General features: G+C 40.0%; 1 protein-coding gene across 2 annotated transcripts in view; it reads left to right on the top strand.

The window, feature by feature from the left end:
* The window catches only part of MYO3A (myosin IIIA), a 171,449-nt gene that overhangs the window by 67,192 nt on the left and 79,807 nt on the right, over positions 1–24,450 (top strand). For both annotated transcript variants that reach the window (XM_060293677.1, XM_030837214.2), the window contains exons 9-15: positions 859–958; positions 2,510–2,626; positions 3,853–3,957; positions 4,065–4,148; positions 8,293–8,495; positions 20,301–20,399; positions 20,508–20,622. In XM_060293677.1, coding sequence (XP_060149660.1) covers positions 859–958; positions 2,510–2,626; positions 3,853–3,957; positions 4,065–4,148; positions 8,293–8,495; positions 20,301–20,399; positions 20,508–20,622 — 823 coding nt within the window. The remainder of the gene's footprint in view (positions 1–858; positions 959–2,509; positions 2,627–3,852; positions 3,958–4,064; positions 4,149–8,292; positions 8,496–20,300; positions 20,400–20,507; positions 20,623–24,450) is intronic.

Below are 24,450 nucleotides of genomic sequence, written 5' to 3'. Positions count from 1 at the left end.
AGCGCACAAAATGGGATTGGCCGTAGGTAGAGGGGGGACCATTATCAATAGTGACTTAATTCTCTAAGCAATGAGAAACCATTACAGTTTGGTGGGTAAGTGGTATGATTCTTATGCTTTGTAATCTGTGTATTCCTTCCCCTTTCACTAATGGACAGATTCAAATGCATAACAGTCTGCCCAAAAATAAACACTGAAAATGCAGTTATGCTCAGAATAGAGTGGGTTTCATGTCCAGAAAAGTTGAAACAAACCCTTGTGTTTACCTCAGCAACTTCTCCAGACCTCATGTCAGATCAAGATCTTTACGCTGTTTTTGAAATTGCTGAAATGTTTCACTTTGAAAGTAAACTTCCTAGTACCTGAAATCAATTTTCTGCATACATTTTACCTCTTAAAAGTCCCCAGTGTGGCTTATTTTGTATTCCTCTTAAATTCTGCTGAATAATAATTTTTCAAATTATCATTCCTTGACTACCAGTGGGCTAACACTACCTCAGACAAAACTGGAAATCTAATGAGTGAAAATCGCTCCAACTCACCACTTTGTAAGAGATTAAGTCACACATCGGAATTTAGAGGAAGCTTTAAAGAATATTATATATAAGGTAGTTCTTGATGGAAATAATGAGCTCTTTTGATCATCCATGAAGTAAGTTTAATGTGTTGCATTTTCCCAGTGAAGAGGAGAAGACAGATCAAATGCATGAGGCTGTTTTCTGGTAAATTGTTATCGTTGAATTTAGCAAATCAGCTTCACAGATGTTTTTCAGTTTCTTAGTATCTAAAGTTGACTTTTACTATGATTAGTAGTAAGTTCTCAAATCAGAAAGGGTTTTCTTTTTTATTGCTCCTCAGGCATGAACGTCTTTACACCAAGAAAAGTAACTTCAACAGATCTTTAATTTCCAGCCTCAAGGATGTGAATGATTTAGCAACCCTAGAAGTTTTGGATGAGGTAAGAAACTCAGCTTAATTAAACTTAAACATTCTGTCTATTTAAAAAAATTTATAGAAGTGGTTTGAGGAGGAGGCTCTTTGAATAGCATCTGTAGGTTTCATGCTTTCTTCGTCTCTTAGCTTCCTGATCATCCCTCCTGTCTTCAGTTTTACTGTGTGTAACTCACGTTTGCAGATCTCTCCGGCCTGGTGTCAACTTTTTCTTCTTTTTTATATTCGAATTACAAAAGTGCTAGCTCCCACAAGCTTGAGTTGCTTAGGTCCAAGACCCCTTCTTCCCCTCAATTCTCCCCAGGAGTCTCAAAGGGGTGATTTGCTTCCTACATCACCATCTCAGTGGCAGGACCTAAAGCCTCGAAGATACCTTGAGAGCCTGTCTGTTACCATGGTCAGTGGACCCCTCGTGGGATCACAGAGCCCACCTTTTCGGGAAATGAATTCTGCTTGAAACTTCTTATCCCAGTGACCTCAGAAATATTTCAGACATCTCTCATGAAGGTACCAGTCCAAGCCAGTAAATTATAGTCTCATCCTCTTTTTCCTCATCACCTTTTATTTCAGATAATCACATCATTAGAGAAATAATAAGGCTCCTTTTCAGTAAAAGGTTGGGATTACTACCCTGCCTGATCCACAGGCTTCCCTTTTTTTAATACTTCTGATACATTCCTGAGCATTTTGCTTAAAAATGTAGCAAATCAGGAGGCATATTCTGAACTGAAGTAGTCACTTGGGAAATTTGGGGTTGCATAAACAACGCAAGTACTTCCTCAGAATAATCTTTCTTGAGAACATCAAACATCTTATAATCAAATAGTGTTTGTAAGCCAGAGGTTGCCAATACCTTTATGAATCTTTGTGTATCAGATTTTCCAATGGTGTGAAATCCTAAGCTTGTGGATTATAAAGAAGGCTTTACTAATCATATTGCTGGCCTACGTATTAAACACTGGGTTGGTTTGTTTCTATTGTCTGTGTTTTATTTTTTTGTCTCTTTTTTGACCCAGGATCTTTTGTGTCATATACTATAAATGATGATGTCTGGCACTGTTAAAATTGATTCCATGTATTATTTACCAATTGTGGAAGTTACTTTTCTGTACTTTTTACTCTGCCTCAAAGCCAAACATTTAAGCAAGGGAACTGAGACATTCCACAGAGCCATTGAATAACCTTCATTTGGAATAAAATCATGTTCACTATATCTTCTCTTCCCTTTTCTAGTGTTCTTTCTCTTTACTTCAACTGCTGCATTTACTTACTTCCTTGAAAGCATTGTGTATATATAATCCCTGTAGCATATAATATATTCTGTGGAAAACACAGGTAACAATGACATCCCTCTACGGCTCTCGAAAGAAAAGAAAATACCCATCAAGGGGAAGGATAGTTGCTGACCGGAGGTTACGCTTCTTACTCTCAATAGATCTATTTCTTTCTGATCCTTCCTCCAGATTCCAAATGTTTTATTTCTTATCATTTACTTTTAAAATGATAATTGACCATCAGTCATTTCTAACAAAAAGAGATTACTTTTATTTCGTTATAGAATACAGTCTCAGAGCAACTTGAGAAGTGTTACTCCAGAGATCAGATTTACTTCTATGTGGGAGACATACTCATTGCTCTTAACCCTTTTCAGAGTCTGGGTCTTTATTCCGCAGAGGTATGTGGTGTGGCTTGTACACGTTTTCTTACTTTGTACAAAAACTTATACTCTTCAGGTATTTAAATTAATTTAATTTAATTTTATCTAATCCTTTGAATGAACAGTTAAATAATTATTGTTAAAACGTAGAGATAGGAAAAAACAGAAGATGAATCGATCTGGATGCAGTTTGTGGTCTTTGTGTGAGATGTGTTAATTACTTCTTGTCATTGGTAATTGGTAACTGGTCCACACTACATATCATATCAATAAACAGATGCCTAAAAAGTATAGACTTAATGTCTACCTCTGAACCAAGTATAGGAGAGTCAAAAGTAAAATTACATTGTATATGTAGGTACTGTATACTTAATGGCTGTAAAACTCATCATTATGAGTTTAAAAATTCCTTCTGGTTAAATTTTTAATATCAGACAATATGTTTTATGAATATAAGCACATACTTATCCATTATTCACCCCTAATGTTTAAATATAGAATAGTGTTCTGGAGTTAAGCTAGGCTGTTTTTCATTTTCAATTAGATCCATACTCTTCTAGCTATTTGTGTACTCTAGAACATTATGTTGTATTATAATAGTATATTACTCTAGAATAATACTGTGCTTAATATAATTTTTTGTGTGAAAAGTATGTAATTCTCTCAGTCTCTACCACTTTAAGATTTACAAGAATAATGGCATATTTATGAACCTTGACCAAGTTTTAGAAGACTGGGCTTTAGCACAAATTCTGCTATCAATTAACTGTGTGATCTTGGGCAAAGCAAATGAGAAAGTGTATGTTAAATGATATGAAAGGAAAAAAGTAGTGATCGCATGTCATACATTATTATATCCAAGGAATAGTCAACAAAATGATACCTGATTGTCTTATTTATAAAGTATCTGCTTATTTAAGGAAATCTTAGTATTTTGAAACTTTAAGTTCTGCTTTGGAAGTGGTATGCACTTCCAAAAGAGTCTTCTTTTAAATACCACTGCCAAAGTGATGTCATATTATGTCATATCATTTTCCCCTGTTGTTTTATGTCAGACTTTTATTTTACATAATTGTCCATGATTTGTGCATGTATGTGTGTATGTAATACGGATGTGATGTTTTGGTGGTATGAAGCTGTATTTTGATTCACCTTTTGCTTTAAAAATTAGCACTCTATCTGTAAATAAGTAGGGTTTAAACAAAAACAAAAGCCCTACAGCACATGTTCTTTTTAACCTTTAGCATTCCAAACTGTACATTGGAGCAAAGAGAACTGCCAATCCTCCTCACATTTTTGCCATGGCTGACTTAGGATACCAGTCTATGGTAACATATAATTCAGATCAGGTAAGGAGAGTCTCACATTTTTAGAAATTCTCCTCTTAGTTTCTCGTGTGTCAGCTGAATTTTGTGAGGATGAAGTCTTCTTACAGTTTCCTTTTCTCACCGTGCAGTGCATTGTTATTTCTGGGGAAAGTGGTGCTGGAAAGACTGAAAGTGCTCATCTCTTAGTTCAGCAGCTGACAGTGCTTGGAAAGGTATAATTTAATTTTTCTCTGTCCTAACAGAAATATTTGTTATAATTCAGAATTTAATTTAACTGATTAGGTTAATATTTACGAATTTCCACATTTAATAATGCACAGAAATTATAACACACTTGTTGTCCTTTGTGAGTTTAAAATATAACAATATAAAGAGCATATGTTTTGTTTTAAGCAAATTCTAACTTTTCTCACTCTTAGTAGGCAAGGCTTTATAGAGGTGATTTTCTCTCTTTTTTGCCCTAACGTATTCTCTGAATGCTTTCCTTACTTCTTCTTCCTTTGTTACCAGCAAGATAAAAGGGAGTCAATATACAAAAATTAATTATATTTATATATTATATACATACTAACAATGATCAGTTTAAACATAAATGCATTATTTATATTAGCACCATAAAACATGAACTATTGAAATCTAGATCTTACAAAACATGTAAAAGATTTGTATGCTGAAAAATAGAAAAAGTTGATAAAAGAAATCAAAGAAGACCTGAATAATAGGAGAGATATGACATGTTCATGGATTAAAAGACTCAAGATTATTAAGATGTCAATTCCCCACAGATTGATCTGTAGATTCAATGTAGTTTACAGTAAAAATCCCAGCAGGATTTTATTTTTTAGAAATTGACAAACTGAATCAAAAATGTATATGGAAAGGCAAAGGAACTATAATAATCAGTTTTGAAAAAGAACAAAATTGGAGGATTAATAAATGCTACCTGATTTCAGACTCACTGTAAAAGCTGTGATAGTCAAGACAGTGTGTTATTAAAGAAAAGATGGTATACAGATCAATGGAATAGAATAAAGAATCTGCACATATATGATTTATTGATTTTCAGCAAAGGTGCAAGGTCAATTAATGATAGTCTTTTAACAAATGGTGCTGGAATATGCACATACAAAAGGATTGAACCTTACTCTAGACCGCACATGCTATAAAAAATTAACTTAAATGGATCATAGACCTACAGATTAAACCAAAAGCTATAAAATTTCTCGAAGAAAATTAAGTCAGTTAACTTTGTTTTTTGTCATTTTGGGTCAGGCAAAGAGCTGTTAGATGCAACATAAAAAGCATAATCCATAAAGGGAAAAGTTTGATTTCACCAAAATTAAGAACATTCTGTTCTCTGAATGATACTGGAAAATGAAAAGACAAGCTACAGACTCAGAGACACTCTAATAAAAGACTTGTATCCAGAAGATATATTTTTAAAAACTCTTAAAATTCCATAATAAGAAATCAAATAACAATTTAAAAATGAACAAAAAAATTGACTAGCCATTTCAGCAAAGATGATATGTAAATGGCAAAAAAAGCAAATGAAAATATGATGTTCAACACCAGTAGTCATTAGGGAAATGCAAATTAAAACCACAGTGAGACACCATTACATAGCCATTAAAATGGCTAAATTTTTTTTTTTTAAACCTGACAATGCTAAGTGCTGGCAAGAACATAGAGGAACTGAATGAAACTCGTGTATTGCTGATGAGAATGCAAAATGGTACAGCCACTTTGGAAAACAGCTCAGGAGTTTCTTAGAAAGTCTAACCATACTTATCATACAACCCAGCAGTCCTACTCCTAGGTATTTGTTCAAATGAAATGAAAACCCATGTTCATCCAAAAAGCTACAGACAGATAATTTATAGGAGGTTTGTTCATCATCTCCAGGGAGTGGAAACAACAGAACTAGGAAATGAATAAACAAACTATGGTACATCCATGCCATGGAATATTACTCAGCAATAAAAGAGAATGAACACTGATACAAGCAATGAAGCTCACTGGAAGAGATTTGGATAAATCTCAAATGCTTTAGGCCAAGTCAGAGGCCTAAATGTTCACTTGCTGTGTCATTCTTGCAGATGTAAAACCGTAGGCACAAGAACAAATCAGGGATGTTCGGCAGCTGAGAGTGGAGGGAAGGGTTGCAAAGAGTAATGAGACAATTTGGGGGGTGATGGGATTGTTCTCTATGTGGACTATAGTGGGGGATTTATGGTCGCATATGTTTGTAAAAACTTTCAGAACTATATAAAGGGTGAACCTCTATGTAATTTTACCTTAATTTTAAAAAATGGGATGTTGAGGATAGAGACTTGGTTTGATTTTCCAAGTAGAGTCCTTGAAATAAGATAAATCAAGAATGATGTGTTCTCATTAGGCTAATGTCTAAAAAAGAAAAATCATTGTGTACAACTTATCCCTGCGAAAATGTTTATAGTGATTTGCATAGTTAGAAGTAGAGTCATCTTAAAATTTTTGCCGTCACAGTAATTATAGGAATCTTGTGCTACAAAGCACTGTGGGTACAAGGCCAGACCCAACCACCGTATATATAAAAGGGTGCCTCATGGTGTCAAAACAGCTGCTTAATTGAGTCTAATTCATTGTCAGAAGAATTTCATGTTCCTGTTAAAAATCAATTGACTGGTTATATGTTTTCCATCATGGGTGTGGGTATGGAATAGAAATATACTAGTAACCAGGCCTGTGACCCCTCAGAACTGGAAGAGCCAGTAGAGGCCAGGAAGGCGGGCCTACCTCAGGGCTGTCATCTCAATCCCTTCCCCATCCCCTTGCCCATCCACTTCCCTCTCCTTACTTCTGGGATAAGCATCACTCTACAAGCTTTTAAGTTCACTGAAATAAACGTCATTTTGGAGAGAGTTGGGATGGTGTGTGGCACAGCATACCCTCCTGGCGTGGAAGAGTTGAACACCTGAATAAATTTACTCAGGGGCCTTCCGCACGGGCCTTTGCTATTCTTTCTTGATTTGTGAAGTCAATAGAGGCTCTCGTCAATAACGGATTAACTTGTACGAATGTTGTTTTGTGGATGTCAGCACATCTAACGTTTATTTAATATCTTTATCTTGTGCTAGATCTAAAAATGTGACTTGATATTAATTGGAGATGGTGATATAAAAACAAAAGAATTCTACCCTTATCGGGACTGAGTGTGTCTTTTAGTTATTTCCTTGGTAAAGATTTAGCAGATGCAAAAATGGTATGTTTGGTGGATGGAATTTACCTTTGTAATACACAGTCTTCAAAACCTAACGTAGCAGGGCACTGCTACCTAATACAGGTGGTTGATGTTTTCTCACCTTTTTCATGAGTGCAAGGCCAGCCCCAAACAACATTTAAAAAGAGTCAATGATCCCAATTCTTGCTCCTCTCTTTTCTCTCCCCTTATTGCCTCTTTTAGAGGATATCCAAAATCCTTATATGCCCCCAAAACCACACTGTGAATGCCCCCTCGGCCCTCCCCAAATTCTAATGTAGCCTATGTTCCAGAAATACCTGCTGCTCCTCCCTTACATAAACATTTCCGTACCTTTAACACAGCTGACTTCAGCAAGGTATTACACTGAAAATAATCCACTTGATCTGTTTCTACTAAGATGTGAATGACTGATACCTCCTTAAACCTCTAAGAGGGGGGATGCCTTCTAAAAGAGGTTGGTTGTTAACCCAAATAAATTTTCTGGTGGAATTTCAGTTTAATAAAGTGGTAAAGAAAAAAAACCCAACATGATGCTTGTTTTGGGGAAGGAAAATGTGAGATGGTGTAGGAGAAAATGGAGGCCAGCCACGCAGGCCCGCTGGCCTGGACCAGGGGTCCACATCTCCCTTCCACACAGCCGAGCTGTTCTTGATTTTCACAATTATTCCCTCTCCTCTACTTCTGAGTTCACACGTTATCTTTACTCCTCTAGTTGCCGGTTTGACAGCTTCCGTGGAAGCAAGGGAAGTTGGTCCACAGCTTTGGGGATCTTGTGGATGGGGACCCATATAGGTAGAGGAGGAATAACAAAGTTTGAGATGTACCTCAGTATGCGTAGACTGCTTATAAATTGTGTTTGTAAATCAGGAACTTAACAGAACTATATTTGAATAGAAAAAGTGTAAAGGATCTCTTCGCCCCTCTAAGAAAGGAAGTGAGTGAATGTACCAGCAGGAGGGGAAAAATATACTAGGTTGTAACTTCTGGCAACAAACCAAGAAGATGCACTTGTATGTTTACATCTACATAAAGTGCTTATCAGAGAAGAGACATTCCATTCTATACAAAATTAATTTTTTACATTTTTTTTAATATCTTGACATTTTCTCTAGGCTAATAACAAAACCCTGCAAGAGAAGATTTTACAAATGAATAATTTGGTGGAAGCCTTTGGCAATGCCTGCACTATTATAAATGACAATTCCAGCCGATTTGGAAAATACTTAGAAATGAAATTTACCCCTTCTGGGGCTGTCGTGGGAGCACAGATTTCTGAATACCTTCTGGAGAAATCCCGAGTTATCCACCAAGCCATGTAAGTTCATGTCACATATTTCCTATTTTCTGGGAAATGTAGACACAGATGATGCTTTTGTTTTAACAATAAAATGTCTTACTCATTTAACAAAATTTCAACAGAATTTTATTGATCGTCTACTATGTGTGAGGCATTTACTGTTGGAAGCAGAGATGCCTCAGCACTGTCTTACTCTCTCATATGTTACATTCAGTAAAGGAGTTAATAAATAGCCTAAAGTTTATGAAAACAGACAGAAAGCCTGAGCCCATCGTAGCGGCACTAACAGGATAACTTAGAGTAATTTCTCAAGTAGGAGAGAATATACTTCCCTACACAAAACAAGTATGAAATTCAATTAGAAATAACAAGTCATTTTTTTTCTTTTAAGTGCTGGTATATATAAATAGATCTCTGTATTAATTCTATGCTTCCCAATGTTTATACACAAGGGACCAAAAAACAAACAAAAACAGGATGCAGGAAGGGGCTTTATTGTAGTGTTCTTTTTCCTGCCTGCTCATAAGCCACCAACACCATATTCTGGAAAGTTTAGGTTGAGTGAGTTCTTTTAGGTTGAGTGAGTTCTTTTAGGTTGAGTGGGTTCTTTTAGGTTGAGTGGGTTCTTTTAGGTTGAGTGAGTTCCTTTTAGGTTGAGTGAGTTCCTCAGTTTGTAGCCGAATGACAAAACTTTTCTCCTGTCCTCATGATTCCAAAACATCTTTGTTTGTTGTTCTTATGAAAAAACTAATCACAACATGGAATTTGTACCCTGGTCTTTATATTGTTTTTTTTAAAAGTTGTGGCAATTTAGAGTCTTCCAGTTTTCTTATGTTGGTTTTATGCCAAACATATCTACATTATTGTAGTTATGTGTGGTATGTTAAATTCTCAGGAGCATAAGCTTCCTTCATGTACAAGTACGTTAGTATTTAATTATAAGCGCCTTCAAATGTGCTGTCATTCAGTTTATGATAAATTGTGAATATAAGTTGCTTGGAGCCGACCTCTGAGCTCAGCCTTCAGTGTAGAAAATTATCCTTTGGTCTTCAGTTCCAAAAATGTCAGGCATGACTTTTAGGCAAATGTGGCTTTGAATTGTGGCTCCCTGACATGTAGTCCACCTTGGGTAAGATATTTAAACCTTAAAGACCCTTATAGGATCTTGTTTCTGCAACCTACTGTGTGTTAGAATTTGAAATGCTTAACCTCTCTGCACCTCAGTTTTTCGTTTTTAAAAAGGAGTTAGCAGTGGTACCTACCTATTAAGATCATGCCTGTAAAGTATTTAGTGCAATGAAGAGCACATAGAAAGAACCCCATGCAGTTTAACCCCTTATTAGCAGTAGTAGTGTCGATAGTTGTGTGAAGATTAGAAATAATATCTCGCGCAGTACATGGGACACTGACAATGTCAGTAAACAGCAGCTCCTGTTATCAAGGTGTGCTGGGGCCCAGAACTTAGTGGACATGTATGTTAGTGCCTTTGCCACCCATACCTGGAGGAACCTCCAGGTCTTATGCAAGTGTGGAGACTTTTTATTTTTACATCTTTATTGGAGTATAATTACTTTACAATGGTGTGTTAGTTTCTGCTTTATAACAAAGTGAATCAGTTACACATATACATATGTTCCCATATCTCTTCCCTCTTGTGTCTCCCTCCCTCCCACCCTCCCTATCCCACCCCTCTAGGTGGTCACAAAGCACCGAGCTGATCTCCCTGTGCTATGCGGCTGCTTCCCACTAGCTATCTATTTTACGTTTTGTAGTGTATATATGTCCATGCCACTCTCTCACTTTGTCACAGCTTACCCTTCCCCCTCCCCAAATCCTCAAGTCCATTCTCTAGTAGGTCTGTGTCTTTATTCCTGTCTTACCCCTAGGTTCTTCATGACCTTTTTTTTTTTTTTAGATTCCATATATATGTGTTAGCATACGGTATTTGTTTTTCTCTTTCTGACTTACTTCTCTCTGTATGACAGACTCTAGGTCCATCCACCTCATTACAAATAGCTCAATTTCGTTTCTTTTTACGGCTGAGTAATATTCCATTGTATATATGTGCCACATCTTCTTTATCCATTCATCCGATGATGGACACTTAGGTTGTTCCCATCTCCGGGCTATTGTAAATAGAGCTGCAATGAACATTTTGGTACATGACTCTTTTTGAATTATGGTTTTCTCAGGGTATATGCCCAGTAGTGGGATTGCTGGGTCATATGGTAGTTCTACTTGTAGTTTTTTAAGGAACCTCCATACTGTTCTCCATAGTGGCTGTACCAATTCACATTCCCACCAGCAGTGCAAGAGTGTTCCCTTTTCTCCACACCCTCTCCAGCATTTATTGTTTCTAGATTTTTTGATGATGGCCATTCTGACTGGTGTGAGATGATATCTCATTGTAGTTTTGATTTGCATTTTTCTAATGATTAATGATGTTGAGCATTCTTTCATGTGTTTGTTGGCAGTCTGTACATCTTCTTTGGAGAAATGTCTGTTTAGGTCTTCTGCCCATTTTTGGATTGGGTTGTTTGTTTTTTTGTTATTGATCTGCATGAGCTGCTTATAAATTTTGGAGATTAATCCTTTGTCAGTTGCTTCATTTGCAAATATTTTCTCCCATTCTGAGGGTTGTCTTTTGGACTTGTTTATAGTTTCCTTTGCTGTGCAAAAGCTTTGAAGTTTCATTAGGTCCCATTTGTTTATTTTTGTTTTTATTTCCATTTCTCTAGGAGGTGGGTCAAAAAGGATCTTGCTGTGATTTATGTCATAGAGTGTTCTGCCTATGTTTTCCTCTAAGAGTTTGATAGTTTCTGGCCTTACATTTAGGTCTTTAATCCATTTTGAGCTTATTTTTGTGTATGATGTTAGGGAGTGATCTAATCTCATAGTTTTACATGTACCTGTCCAGTTTTCCCAGCGTCACTTATTGAAGAGGCTGTCCTTTCTCCACTGTACATTCCTGCCTCCTTTATCAAAGATAAGGTGACCATATGTGCGTGGGTCTATCTCTGGGCTTTCTATCCTGTTCCATAGATCTGTATTTCTGTTTTTGTGCCAGTACCATACTGTCTTGATTACTGTAGCTTTGTAGTATAGTCTGAAGTCAGGGAGCCTGATTCCTCCAGCTCCATTTTTCGTTCTCAAGGTTGCTTTGGCTATTCGGGGTCTTTTGTGTTTCCATACAAATTGTGAAATTTTTTGTCCTAGTTCTGTGAAAAATGCCAGTGGTAGTTTGATAGGGATTGCATTGAATCTGTAGATTGCTTTGGGTAGTAGCGTTATTTTCACAATGTTGATTCTTCCAAGTGTGGAGATTTAACTGGTTCTCAGAACAATCTGTCCTGCTCTCATAACTGTGTGAGACTCTGTCCTTCAGGTCTTTGGGGAATGTCCACCGAAGACGCTGAATTATTGGGATTTAGATGGGGCCACAGTGTTGCACAGTGTCAAGGGCACCATCGCAGTGGGTTGCCTGGAGTTGTGTGCTGCAGTGCCATCCATGTAGAGTATGATGTGAGCAGTACCCTCAGCAGCTACACAGTGAGGCTCTGGATTTGTAACCATACAAATAATCTCATTCATGCTTATTGAACTATTGCACCATATAGTCCAGGAAATAGCACAATTAGGATCGTATTTTAGGCATACTATTAAGAAAGTAAGCTTATTTTCAGCTGGCCTAAAGGATTATAGTTTTACAACATTGTTTATTGGGGAAAAGTATTCCAATTTACTATCAGGTTGAAATATATCTCAGTAATAATTCAAGTACATCTGCCTTATAATTCTTCCATTTTTCCAGGTTTTTTTACATCTGTTTTTTTACTTTACATAATTTGAATTGCATTGTTAAATTCTAGAGAAGCTTTTTTAATGATCTTTAAAAATGAAAATGTCAGTGATGTAATAGAAGAATTCTTAGTAGGCCCTTTTTAAAATGATAAATATAAATGTACCCTATCATTCAGGAACTGGAAGGAAAGAACCAGTTCAGAGGGTTTAACTGAGAGGACTGTTTACAGAGGTAGAGGGTACTGAAGAACCGAGAATAAATGGTGAGATGCCCACAGATGAACAGCGTTGAGAAATCATTCCTACACCTGGGTCTGAAGGGCAGAAGGAGGGACCACACTGCAGAGCCTGATGAGAAGTAGGGCTGTGGAGGACTGCTGCCTGTCGGGAGCTGCTGCCTAAAGGAATATGTCGTCCCTTTGTGTCTGCGAGGGATTGGTTCCAGAGCCCTCTGCCGTATCCGCGGATGCCGAGTCAGTCCTCTGTGTCCGTAGGTTCCACATCCACAGATCCGGTTGGTTGAATCCGTGGATGCAGAACCCGTGGTTGTTGAGGGACAACTGTACAGCTACTGGGAGAAAGAGAGCAAGTGAGGGGAGGAAAACCTCGACCTCTTCTCCCTCCTTCCAGCCTCCTGCCTGTGCTCCCTGTTGGCTGAACCCAGCTGGAAGCCAGAGAGCAAGGGAGCCCGGGAACGCCAGTCAGCCAGTCAGTAGAGGTTAGATTTGGGGGTCACCGAACAAGGCAAAGAAGAATGAAGAATGGATCTGAGGTGGCAGAGAAGAATCAGAGTAGACAATTTTTTAAAAGAACTTACCCTTTCTTTGAATGGAATAAATTCTTTTCTTCTCTTTTTTTGCCTCTACTCATGTCATCCTACCCCCATCTCTGACCACATTTAGTTTTATACTGATGGTATTTCTCATGTTGCTGCTGTCGTATAAGTTGTGACTTAAAGCCTTTCCTAAACGTAGATGATTTTAAAGAGGAAATTTTAAAAAGAGGCTACTCACTTCCAAGAAGAAAATGAGCATACAGAAGTCAATGCTAGAAAATGCTCATAAATATAAATGATTTGCTGTTTCACTGTAGTTTTCTCCAGTTACTGCCATTTAGTTCAGCAGGCATTGCTTGCGTGTCTCTCACATGCCCAGCACTTTCCCAGACGCTGCAGGAGACATCAAGCAAATGGCAGATGTGTGCTCTCTGCTGTGGAGAAAGAGAAAATATTATTTATGGATCAATTACTCTGTGTCAGGCACTGTGCTGGGCATTTTACCTCCATAATCTCTTTTAATTCCTTCAGCAATATGACAGGGGTTATTGCCTATTTTCTACAGGAGGAAACAGACCAGGAAAATTATAAGAAGTTGTCTAATGTCAGAAAGCTAATAAGTGACTGAATTGGGGTTTGAAGCCATGTCTCTCTGACTCCAGAGCCCACCATTCATTCATTCATCCACCCACGTGGCTAATATTTACTGAGTACCTACTAAGTGCCAGGAGCTGTTCTAGGCCCAGGAGCTATAGAGCCGTAAGACAGGATTCCCGTGTACAGCAGCGCATGGTCTCCCAGGAGCCACACATGCTTTGATCCAGAGCTTGCTGATCACCATCACCGGCTGGTTTCTGATCTCGCAGGAAAGTAGGCAGTGAGTTCATCTGCGGAGAGTGAGCAGGCAGACGGCAAGGGTCGGGGCGGATCGAGGAGACTGGATATCCTGGAGGAGGGAGTCCTGGAGGAAGGAGGTGTAACAACCAGGACACGCTAGAAGCACTGTTTCCTGAGCACTTCATGGGGCCCTGTGAATGCAAGGCTGCGCTGCTGGCTTTCCACGCCTCATTGCAGGTCCCTTTGTCGAATATTCCAAGGTTTCACACGGGGGGTGAGTCGCGCCCTGGTGAGGACTTCCTCGTAGATTTGAGGTGTTAGAGGCCTTGGCTGCACAGTGATCCCCAGGGTCCAGGGCACATGAGACAGCCTGGAGGGCCTTCCTGCAAATGGCTGAGTGGGACCCCGAGGAAGCATTAGAGGCTCCGCAATAGGGGTGGGCTGGAGCCAGAGAATACAGTGACACTTGAACAGTGGGGGGTTGAGGGGCGCCGACCCCCGTTGCCGTCAAAAATCTGCTTATTATGCAAAAATCTGCTTTTGACTCTCCTCAAACTTAACTCCTAATAGCCTACTGTTAACCAGAAGCCTTACTGATAACCCAGTTAACACATATTTTGTATATTATATGTATTATATACTATATTCTTATAGTAAGTTGAGGTAGAGAAAAGAAAATGTTATTAAGAAAATTATAAGGAAGAGAAAATACAGTGAAAGTACTGTACTGTCTCTACTGATGCCATAAGTTTATGTCATCTGTCTACAAGATGAATCATCTGTCAGTACCTACATCAGTATTGTCTTAGATGATACAAAACACTGTAGGTGTTATACTAACACTAAACATCAAAAAGGAAAAGATAATGTGAAGAAGAAATTCATATTTACTTATAGGGACAAGGATTCGTGCATTGATAAGGAAGAAGCAGCAGTGTGGTTGCCTTATGTCACCTGGTGTCATTGATACAATTGCTTCACCGTAGCCCAGCCGATACACTAATGAGTGAATCTTATAAAATTTTAGGGCATATTACAGCCATATTCATCATAGAGTAACGGAAACAGTGGTACATTTTTTAGAAAACTACTTTGTGTTGATAGGCTGATACGCAGCTTCTCCAATTACGAGAGAGAGGCATGCTGTACAGTAATGTAATTCTTTGAAAGCAGAGTGATAAAAGAGTAAGAACAGTAGCACATTGTTAATTTTATATTAACTGTCACTCCCCTTATGCCTGTAAAGATAGGTTCTCCACTTTAAGTCTTGCACATGATATTCTACACACAATTTAAAAGTACCTATTGAAAAAATTTGCATATTAATGGACCCACACAGTTCAAATCCCTGTTGTTCAAGGGTCAGCTGTACTATCTGGTGACTTGTTGAGCCCCTACATTTGTTCCCGGGCCATTCTGACCTGGGAACCACTAATCACACGAGCGTGTGTGGGATGCTATGGAAGATTCTCTGCCTTTAAGGATGTAGTTAAGGCAGAACATGAGATGGGTAATCTTTGGAGGTGTCTTCCTTTCCTGTTCCTTTAATTCTCTTAATTGTTTATCTACCAAAGATCAGTATATTTCCTATAGCGTCTCCAGGTCTTGTCAAATTACCATCCTCAGTAAACTGATAATTAGATAGAACACCACCAGTTATGCGTGTCTGCATATATGAGTCACTCCTCTAATTGTGCACTGCATCATTTAAGCGTTAGAGGTGTGACACATAGAGCAATCAATGTGATTTCATTCGCACAAAGCAAACTAAATTATATGCTGTGCCCGTCTTAGAGGAATTTTATTATTTTGTGGTGAGAAAAGGCAAGAACTACACTTTTTGTTTTGTTCTAACCTTGCTTGTGTACAACGCTCATGTTCATCGAAGTATTACTAGTGACTGCCACAAATAATGGCTGGGGGCGTAGAAGGTACGAACACAGCCAGCTCTAAAGGATGCCACCATCTCACTTCAGCATCTGAGCCTGTGATGCCCTTTTCCTGAAATGCTCGCCTGTCTTTGCTTCCATGACTGGACTCTTCTCTGAGTTTTTCTTCTCTGACTTAGATTTATCCATCCATTCCCAAAATGTATACTCATCAAAGATCTGTTCTTGGAGCGTTTCTCTTTTCTCTATATATCCTCACACTTAGCAATTTCTTCTGACATCATGGCTCAATGGGTAGCTCTGTGTGATTGACAGCCAAAGATGTACCTCTTGCTGTCTGCCAAGTTCATGTGTTTTTTTTTTTTTTTTTTTTTCGGCTGCATTGGGTCTTCGTTGCTGCGCTTCTCTAGTTGCGGCGAGCGGGGGTTACTCTTCCTTGTGGTACGCGGGCTTCTCATTGCAGAGGCTGCTCGTTGCAGAGCACGGGCTCTAGGTGCGTGGGTTTCAGTTGTTGCGACGTGTGGGCTCAGTAGTTGTGACTCGCGGGCTCTTGAGCGCAGGCTCAGTAGTTGTGCTTAGTTGCTCCACGGCATGTGGGATCTTCCGGGACCAGGACTCGAACCAGTGTCCCCTACATTGGCAGGCAGATTCTTAACCCCTGCGCCACCAGGAAAGTCCCCAAGTTCATGTTTTTCATTTCCAACAACCTGGGTATTTTGCTGTCATCTCGAATTCAACTGAATACAGGCACACCTTGGAGATACTGTAGGTTCAGTTCCAGCCCCCTGCAATAAGGTGAATGTCACAATACAGCAAGTCACATGAAGTTTTTGGTCTCCCAGTGCATATAAAAGTTATGTCTTGGGTTTCCCTGGTGGTGCAGTGGTTGAGAATCTGCCTGCTAATGCAGGGGACACGGGTTCAAGCCCTAGTCTGGGAGGATCCCACATGCCACGGAGCAACTAGGCCCGTGAGCCACAACTACTGAGCCTGTGCATCTGGAGCCTGTTCTCCGCAACAAGAGAGGCCGCGATAGTGAGAGGCCCGCGCACCGTGATGAAGAGTGGCCCCCGCTTGCCACAACTGGAGAAAGCCCTCGCACAGAAACGAAGACGAAACACAGCAAAAATAAATAAATTAATTGAAAAAAAAAAGTTATGTCTACAATATATTGTAGTCTCTTATGTGTGCAGTAGCATTACGTCTAAAAAAACAACGCACATACCTTAATTAAAAAATACTTATTGTTAAAAAAAATGCTAGCCATCATCTGAGCCTTCAGCGAGTTGTCAGTTTTTGGCTGGTAGAGGGTCTTGTCTTGATGCTGATGGCTACTGACTGATCAGGATGGTGGCTGCTAAAGGCTGGGGTGACCGTGACCACTTCTTAAAAGGCAATGAGGTTTCCCTCATCAATTGACTCTTCCTTTCATGAACAATTCCTCTGTGACCTGCGATGGTGTTTGGTAGCATTTTACCCACAGTGGAACTTCTTTCAACATTGGAGTCAGTCTTCTCCAACCCTGCTGCTGCTCCGTCCACTAAGTTTATGTCATATTCTAAGTTTTTTGTTGTCATTTCAACAGTCTTCTCAGCATCTTCACCAGGAGTAGATTCCATATTAAGAAACCACTTTCTTTGCTCATCCGTAAGATGCAACTCTTCAGCTGTTCAGGTTTTACCATGAGAGTGTAGCTGTTCAGTCACATCTTCAGGTTCCACTTCTAATTCTAGTTTTCTTGCTGTTTCTACCACATCTGCAGTTACTTCCCCCCCTAAAGGCTTGAGCCCCTCAAAGTCATCCATGAGGCTTGGAATCAGCTTCTTCCAGACTCCTGCTAATGCTGATATTTTGACCTCTTCCCATGAATCATGAATGTTCTTAATGGAACCTAGAATGGTGTATCCTTTCCATAAAGTTTTCAATTGACTTTACCCAGATTCATCAAAGGAATCACCATCTGTGGCAGCTATCGCCTTACAACATATACTTCCTAACTAATAAGACTTGAAAGTCAGAACTACTTCTTGATCCGTGGGCTGCAGAGTGGATGCTGTGTTAGCAGGCATGAAAACAACATTAACCTTGTTGTCCACCAGAGGTCTTGGGTGACTAGGTGCATTGTCCAGGAACTATAATATTTTGGAAGAAACCTTTTTTCTGAGCAGTAGGTCTCAACAGTGGGCTTAAATTATTCAGGAAACCATGTTGTAAACAGATGTGCTGTCATTCAGGCTTCGTTGTTCCATTTAGAGCAGGGGTCCCCAAGCCCCGGACCGTGGACCGGTACCAGTCCTGTTAGGAACCGGGCCGCACAGCAGGAGGTGAGCAGTGGGCGAGCGAGCGAGGCTTCGTCTGCCACTGGAAGAATTGTCTTCCGTGAAACCGGTGCCTGGTGTCAGAAAGGCTGGGGACCACTGCTTTAGAGGGCAGAGTAATTTTAGCATAATCCTTAATGGCCCTAGGATTTGCAGAATGGTAAACGAACATTGGCTTTAGCTTAAAGTCACCAGCTGCATTCACCTCTAACAGGAGAGTCAGCCTGTCCTTTGAAGCTAGGCACTGACTTCTCTTCTCTAGCTATGAAAGTCCTAGATGGCCTCTTCTAATACAGGCTATTTCGTCTACACTGACAATCTGTTGTTTAGTGTAGCCACCTTCACGGATGGTCTTAGTTAGATCCTCCGGATAACTTGCTGCCGCTTCCGCGTCAGCACTTCCCGCTTCACCTCGCATTGCTGTGCTATGGAGACGGCCTCTTTCCTTAGACCTCGTGAACCAGCCTCTCCCAGCTTCAGACTCCTGCAGCTTCCTCTCCGCTCTCAGTCTTCACAGGATTGAAGAGAGTTAGGGCCTTGCTCTGGATTAGGCTTTGGCTTAGGGGAATATTGTGGCTGGTTTGATCTTCTGTCCAGATCACTAAAACTTTCTTCATAACGCCAGTCAGCCTGTTTTGCTTTCTTACCATTCACTGGAGTAGCACTTTTAATTTCCTTCAAGGACTTTTCTTTTGCATTCACAACTTGGCTGACTGACTGTTGCAAGAGGCCCAGCTTTCAGCCTATCTCAGCTTTTGACATGCCCTCCTCACTAAGCTTAATCATGTGTAGATTTTGATTTAAAGTGAGAGACGTGCAACTCTTCCTTTCACTTGAACACTTAGAGGCCATTGTAGGGTTGTTAACTGGCCTAATTTCAACATTGTCATGTCTCAGGGAAGAGAAGAGGGAGAGAGATGGGGAAACAGCCAGCCGGTAGAGCAGTCAGAACGCACACATGTACGGATTAAGCTCACTGTCTATATAAGATTGTCTGTAGAGCCTGAGGTTCCTGGCTCCCCAAACTGGTCACAACAGTAACATCAAGATCACTGATCACAGATCACCGTAACAACTGTCATAATAATGAAAAAGCCTGAAATATTGTGAAAATTACCACAGAGACGCAAAGTGAGTCATTGCTGTTGGGAAAATGGTACCAATAGACTTGCTTGATACAGCCTTCCCACAAACTTTCAATTTGTAAAAGTTGCAGCATCTGTGAAGCACAGTAAAGCCAAGTGCAGTAAAACGAGGTATACCTGTACTCATTGTCCAAAACCCATTTTCTTACCTTGGTCCCTATTTTTTGGAAGGGCACCATCTTCTCTAAGGTGGAAGAAGGAAGAGGGAGACTGAAACTGTAAGCCAGGAGAGAACTTCCTGATCTTGGAGAGGAAGTGTGGTCCATCTCAGATCGCTCCAGAGCAAAAGGAAGACAAGGGAAGGAGAAGCAAGGGTCCCTGGGGTCCTAGTATCCGTAGTTATGTTGTGGAACTTCCTGAAACAGGGACTCACTTTGTGGTGACCCACACTCCTTAACTGTACTCTTCCAGTGTCTTGGAAAGGCTGTTTACATGTAGAACCACAGAGTCATGGAACTTGAGATTCGTAAGGAACAGGTTTCTCTGCAAGTGAGAAGACTGAGCCCCAGAAGGACAGTGTACCCAGGTGGTTAAAGACGTGGGCTTTGGAGTCAAACAGCCCTGGTTGAATCCAGTTTGGCCATCCAGTCTGTGATCTGAGGGTGAGATTAGTGTCCCCTCTAAGCTTCAGTTCCCTTGTACGTGAAATGAGAGGGTCATGGCAGGTAAATGAGCTATTGCAGCACCCGCCACGGCCTGGCATGCTCTAGTTGTTATTTGTTTCTTTTTTTGTTGGCTCCTGCTGGCATGTTAACGATGAGAAGTCAGGGTGTTTTGACTGCTTGCTCCAGCTGTATCCCCCGTGTCTAGAAAAATGCCTGGCGGACACGCAGATATCCGCTGCGTGACTCAGACAAGTGCTTAGCAGAGTGTGCAGTCCTCTGACAGTGGTGGTCGAAAATAGCGACGGGTCGCAACCACAGAGGGTCAGAACCCAGTGTTCTGGGAAGTGCTTGGTGGCGCTTACAGGCGTTCTGGTAATTATATTGCCAAGAAGCTTTAGCGATGAATAAATGTTCTTACTAACCACCTTCCTGAAAATGGCTTGTTTTTTTCAGTGGAGAAAAAAATTTTCATATTTTTTACTACATCTATGCTGGTTTAGCTGAAAAGAAGAAACTAGCCCATTACAAATTGCCGGAAAATAAGCCTCCCAGGTAACCCAGCAGCTTGAACTTTCGTAAATAATGCTTCTACTTTTCACTTAATCACTCATTTCACTTAATTTCAGATTTTCACCTGTCCTTTCTTTTTTTTTTTTCCAGATACCTGCAAAATGACCACATCAGAACAGTACAGGACATGATGAATAATAGTTTCTATAAGTCCCAATATGAATTAATTGAGCAGTGTTTCAAAGTCATCGGTTTTACAATGGAGGTGGGTATGGAAGACATTTGAACCTCTTTAGGAAGTGTCTTTTTGTCCTCGCTGATGGTGAGAGTTAGCATTTATTGAGTGGTCCATATGCCAGATATTGTGCTAAGTGCTTTACATGGATAATTTTTAAATACTGAAATGACCTTATGAAATAACTAGAATTATAATTTTTACTTTATACATGAGGAACCATGTCCTTGAGATACAACTGAATTTCGTTTTGTTCTTAATCTTTTATTTTACTTATATTTGCATCTCCCACATATATATAAAATTTTATGTAAATGTAGAAATGTGATCATGTCACACATTCCTTTTTAGTGCAGTTTTCTTTTTCTAACAACTTTATTAAGATATAATTCACATACTGTACAAATCAGCCATTTAAAAGTGTACATTTTGGGGCTTCCCTGGTGACGCAGTGGTTGAGAGTCCGCCTGCCAATGCAGGGGACGTGGGTTCGTGCCCCGGTCCGGGAAGATCCCACATGCCGCGGAGCGGCTGGGCCCGTGAGCCATGGCCGCTGAGCCTGCGCATCCGGAGCCTGTGCTCCGCAACGGGAGAGGCCACAACAGTGAGAGGCCCGCGTACCGCAAAAAAAAAGTGTACATTTTAATGACTTTTCTTACAGTCACTGAGGTGTGCATCCTTCCCCCTAATCACTTTGAGAATATTTTCATGTTCTAAATTAGCAGTGATTAACAGTTCCTCCTCATTCCCATCCCACCTCTGCTTCTGTCACTGTACATCCGTTTATTCTGGACATTTCTCATGAATTGAGTGAGACAATATGTCACCTTTCGTGACCGGCTTCTCTCATCTGACATAATGTTTTCAGGGTCCATCCGTGTTGTAGCATGTGTCAGTACTTCATTTCTTTTTATCGAGGAATCATATTCCATTGTATGGATATACCTCATGTTATTTGTCCAGGCATCACGTGATGGGCGTTTGGGTTGTTGCCACTTTTCGGTCATTATCAGTAATGCTGCTGTGCTCATCCGTGTCTGAGTTTTTGTGTGACATGAGTTTTCACTTCTCTTTAGGGTATACCAAGGGTGGAAGAGCCAGGTCATAGAGTAGCACAGTGTTTAACCTTTTGAGGAACTACCAGACTGTGTTCCAAAGCAGCCGCACTATTTTACATTCCAACCGGCAGTGTATAAGGGTTCTGACTTCTCTCCATCTTCCCCAGCACTTATTATTATCTGTTTATAGCCATTCTAGTGGGTGTGACGTGGTGTGTCACTGTGGTTTTGGTTTGCATTTCCCTAAAGGCTTATGATGCTGAACTTCTTTTCACGTACTTATCTTTTCAGGTAATTTATCATTTACATATCTTCTTTGAAGAAACATCTGAGAGTGGATAATTTTTAAATTACTGAAATCTCTGCTAGAAAGATTCTTTGCCAATTTTTTAATTAGGTTGTCTTTTTATTATTGAGTTGTAAGAATTCTTTGTATTGTAGATACAAGTGTCGTATGATTTGCAAAAATTTTCTCTTTTGTTGTCTTTTTACTTTATTGATGGCATCCTTTGAAGGCACATTATCTGTATTATTGATTTCACTTAAAAAATATTTTTATTAACGTATTAATTTGGTTTCTTGTGTTGTTCTTTTTCTTAAGGAGAATACTTGGTTCCTCTGTTTCTTCCTTTTCCTTATTTAATAATGAAGGTATTTAAGGCTATAAATTTATCCCTGAGTAATAAAGATTTCTTTCTTTGTCCTAGGTTGTTCTTTTAAGTTTTATAACAAAGTATCTTGTTTACTAGGGATTCCTGAAGGTTTTTAGAGAAGCTTTCAGACTCTGCTCTTAGTAGTTTACTGTTTGCTGTGTTGATTCAATCCCACGATAAAAAGAACACTTCACTCGGAACATGAATCAGGCTTCTAGATGAACTCTTGCAGGAAAGTAATGTGCAATTTGTTGGATTTTAATTTCGTTTTCATAAATGACACTCCTGCAACTTGAAACTGTTAGTGTGTCTGCTTATGAAGTTTACTGAAATTTCTTGGGTTATCAAACCTCTACTAAGAGCCCGAGCTAAAAATAATACCTGATTCTTCTCCAAAAGTTTGGAAAATCTTATCAGCAGGATGTAAAGTGCAGACATGCTGATAGAAGTGACCCTTGACAAGAAGCATCCAAATTATGTGCCGTGAGGTTATTGAATCTCATTTTGCAGCGTGTTTTTCAGGCACTGTTGCCTCCCTTCGAAAATGCAAGGCTGTCAGCGATAACCTTTTGTCCATTTGACGCATTTGCTCACCAGAAGTTAATATTTCTAAAGCTGTACCTGTTCTCAGAATAGAGAAAAGTTTGCTGCTAAGTGCGTTTTCTCCAAATACGGAGCCTCTGCTGTTGACAGCTCTGACGACGGGTGGTCTCCCAGTCTTGACTTCTCTTTGAAAGCCTTTGACTTTACCTTGGGTATCCTTGCTGCAGGCCTGAGGAGAAGTAGTCTTAAGACCTTGACCTTTGACCTTAGGGAGTGAGGTGTGATCTCTGCCAGCTGGGTGAGGTTGGAGAAGCAGGACAGATGAATGACTTTTTTTTTGCCTTGAAATTAGGGCCTTCAGGAGAGGTTTAAGTAAACCAGGGTAATCTATGTCCATCAGGAAACATTTCAACTTCTGGAGTTAATTTTTCTGGTGTGGGCTTTCTCCATAGCCAGGAGGAATTCAGATTTGATGGGGAGACTTCCTACCTGGCTGCCTTTACAGCCCCAGAATTTAGAGACCTCCTTGAGTTCTGAATAAGCTTTGCTACCAAGTTTCTAGATGAACTGGTTGTGGGGAGGGGTGGGTGAGAGCTGTAGGAGCCATAGGGGACCTGGCGGGCTGCTTTCAGGACCAATTGAAGCAAAATAACTACTCTGGGGACCAGAGAAGAATTATTACCATGACTTCCCAGTTTTTGCCAGAGATGGAGAATTTTATGGACCAGAGAGAGAAGCATTACTGTAGACTCATGGGCAAGCCAGGGTTGAATGCATCCTTAGGCAGATACTCTACTCACAGGAAGTCTTGAGCTAAAGTTGAGTAACTTTTTGATTTAGAAGTAGAGACTCCAGCTTGATCATCTTTTTTTCTGAGTGATGCATTCTTTCCGTAGATTCTTGGACCCTGGCTGGAACTTTGGCTGGCTGCAGCTCAAATCAGGAAACTCAGTGGTTCTGTGGTCTCTAGGCAGAAAGGAGATGATTGGGACCTTCTCTCTGTTGATGCATTAAATAGCTTTAGGCTGTAAAATGGAAAAAAAAAATCCATCGTTTGTTAAGATTTCTGAAGGTTTTTAGGGAAGCTTGCAGACTTTGCTCTTAGCTGTAATACATTGCTATGAAGAACTTTCTGCAGGTGAGACACATGCATGGTTCTTAAAGGGCCAGTATATAAATCTTATTCCCCTACTGCGCTCTCACAGAAGAAAAAGAAGAAGAATAAGGAGGAGGGGGAGGGGGAGAACAAGAAGCAGCAGCAGCAGCACAGGTTGACAGGGTGACGGGATTGACGAATGAGGACAGGACAATTCGCTTGATCAGTAAAAGCCTTTGCTGGAGAGTTGGGAGAAAAATGATGAGGACAGAATAGGAGTTGAACAATTGAGAGAGTACGAAGCTTATAGAACTTACTGTGGATATCTCATGCGAAGAGTGGAGTGGTATGTGCCCTTTTTTTAGCCATGATGTCTGGGGTGGTGGACATCATGTGACACTGAAAACTGCTGTCAACCTCACCTGACTACATTTTGGGAACAACACCAATCCGAACTCTACCGTTTGGAGTCAGAGATGACCCTAACACATTTCCTAATAAAATAGAT

Source organism: Globicephala melas, chromosome 2 (assembly GCF_963455315.2).
Source record: "Globicephala melas chromosome 2, mGloMel1.2, whole genome shotgun sequence".
NCBI classification, from domain to species: domain Eukaryota; kingdom Metazoa; phylum Chordata; class Mammalia; order Artiodactyla; family Delphinidae; genus Globicephala; species Globicephala melas.
Note: the sequence above shows the minus strand (reverse complement) of the source record. Positions and strands in the feature narration are given on the sequence as shown.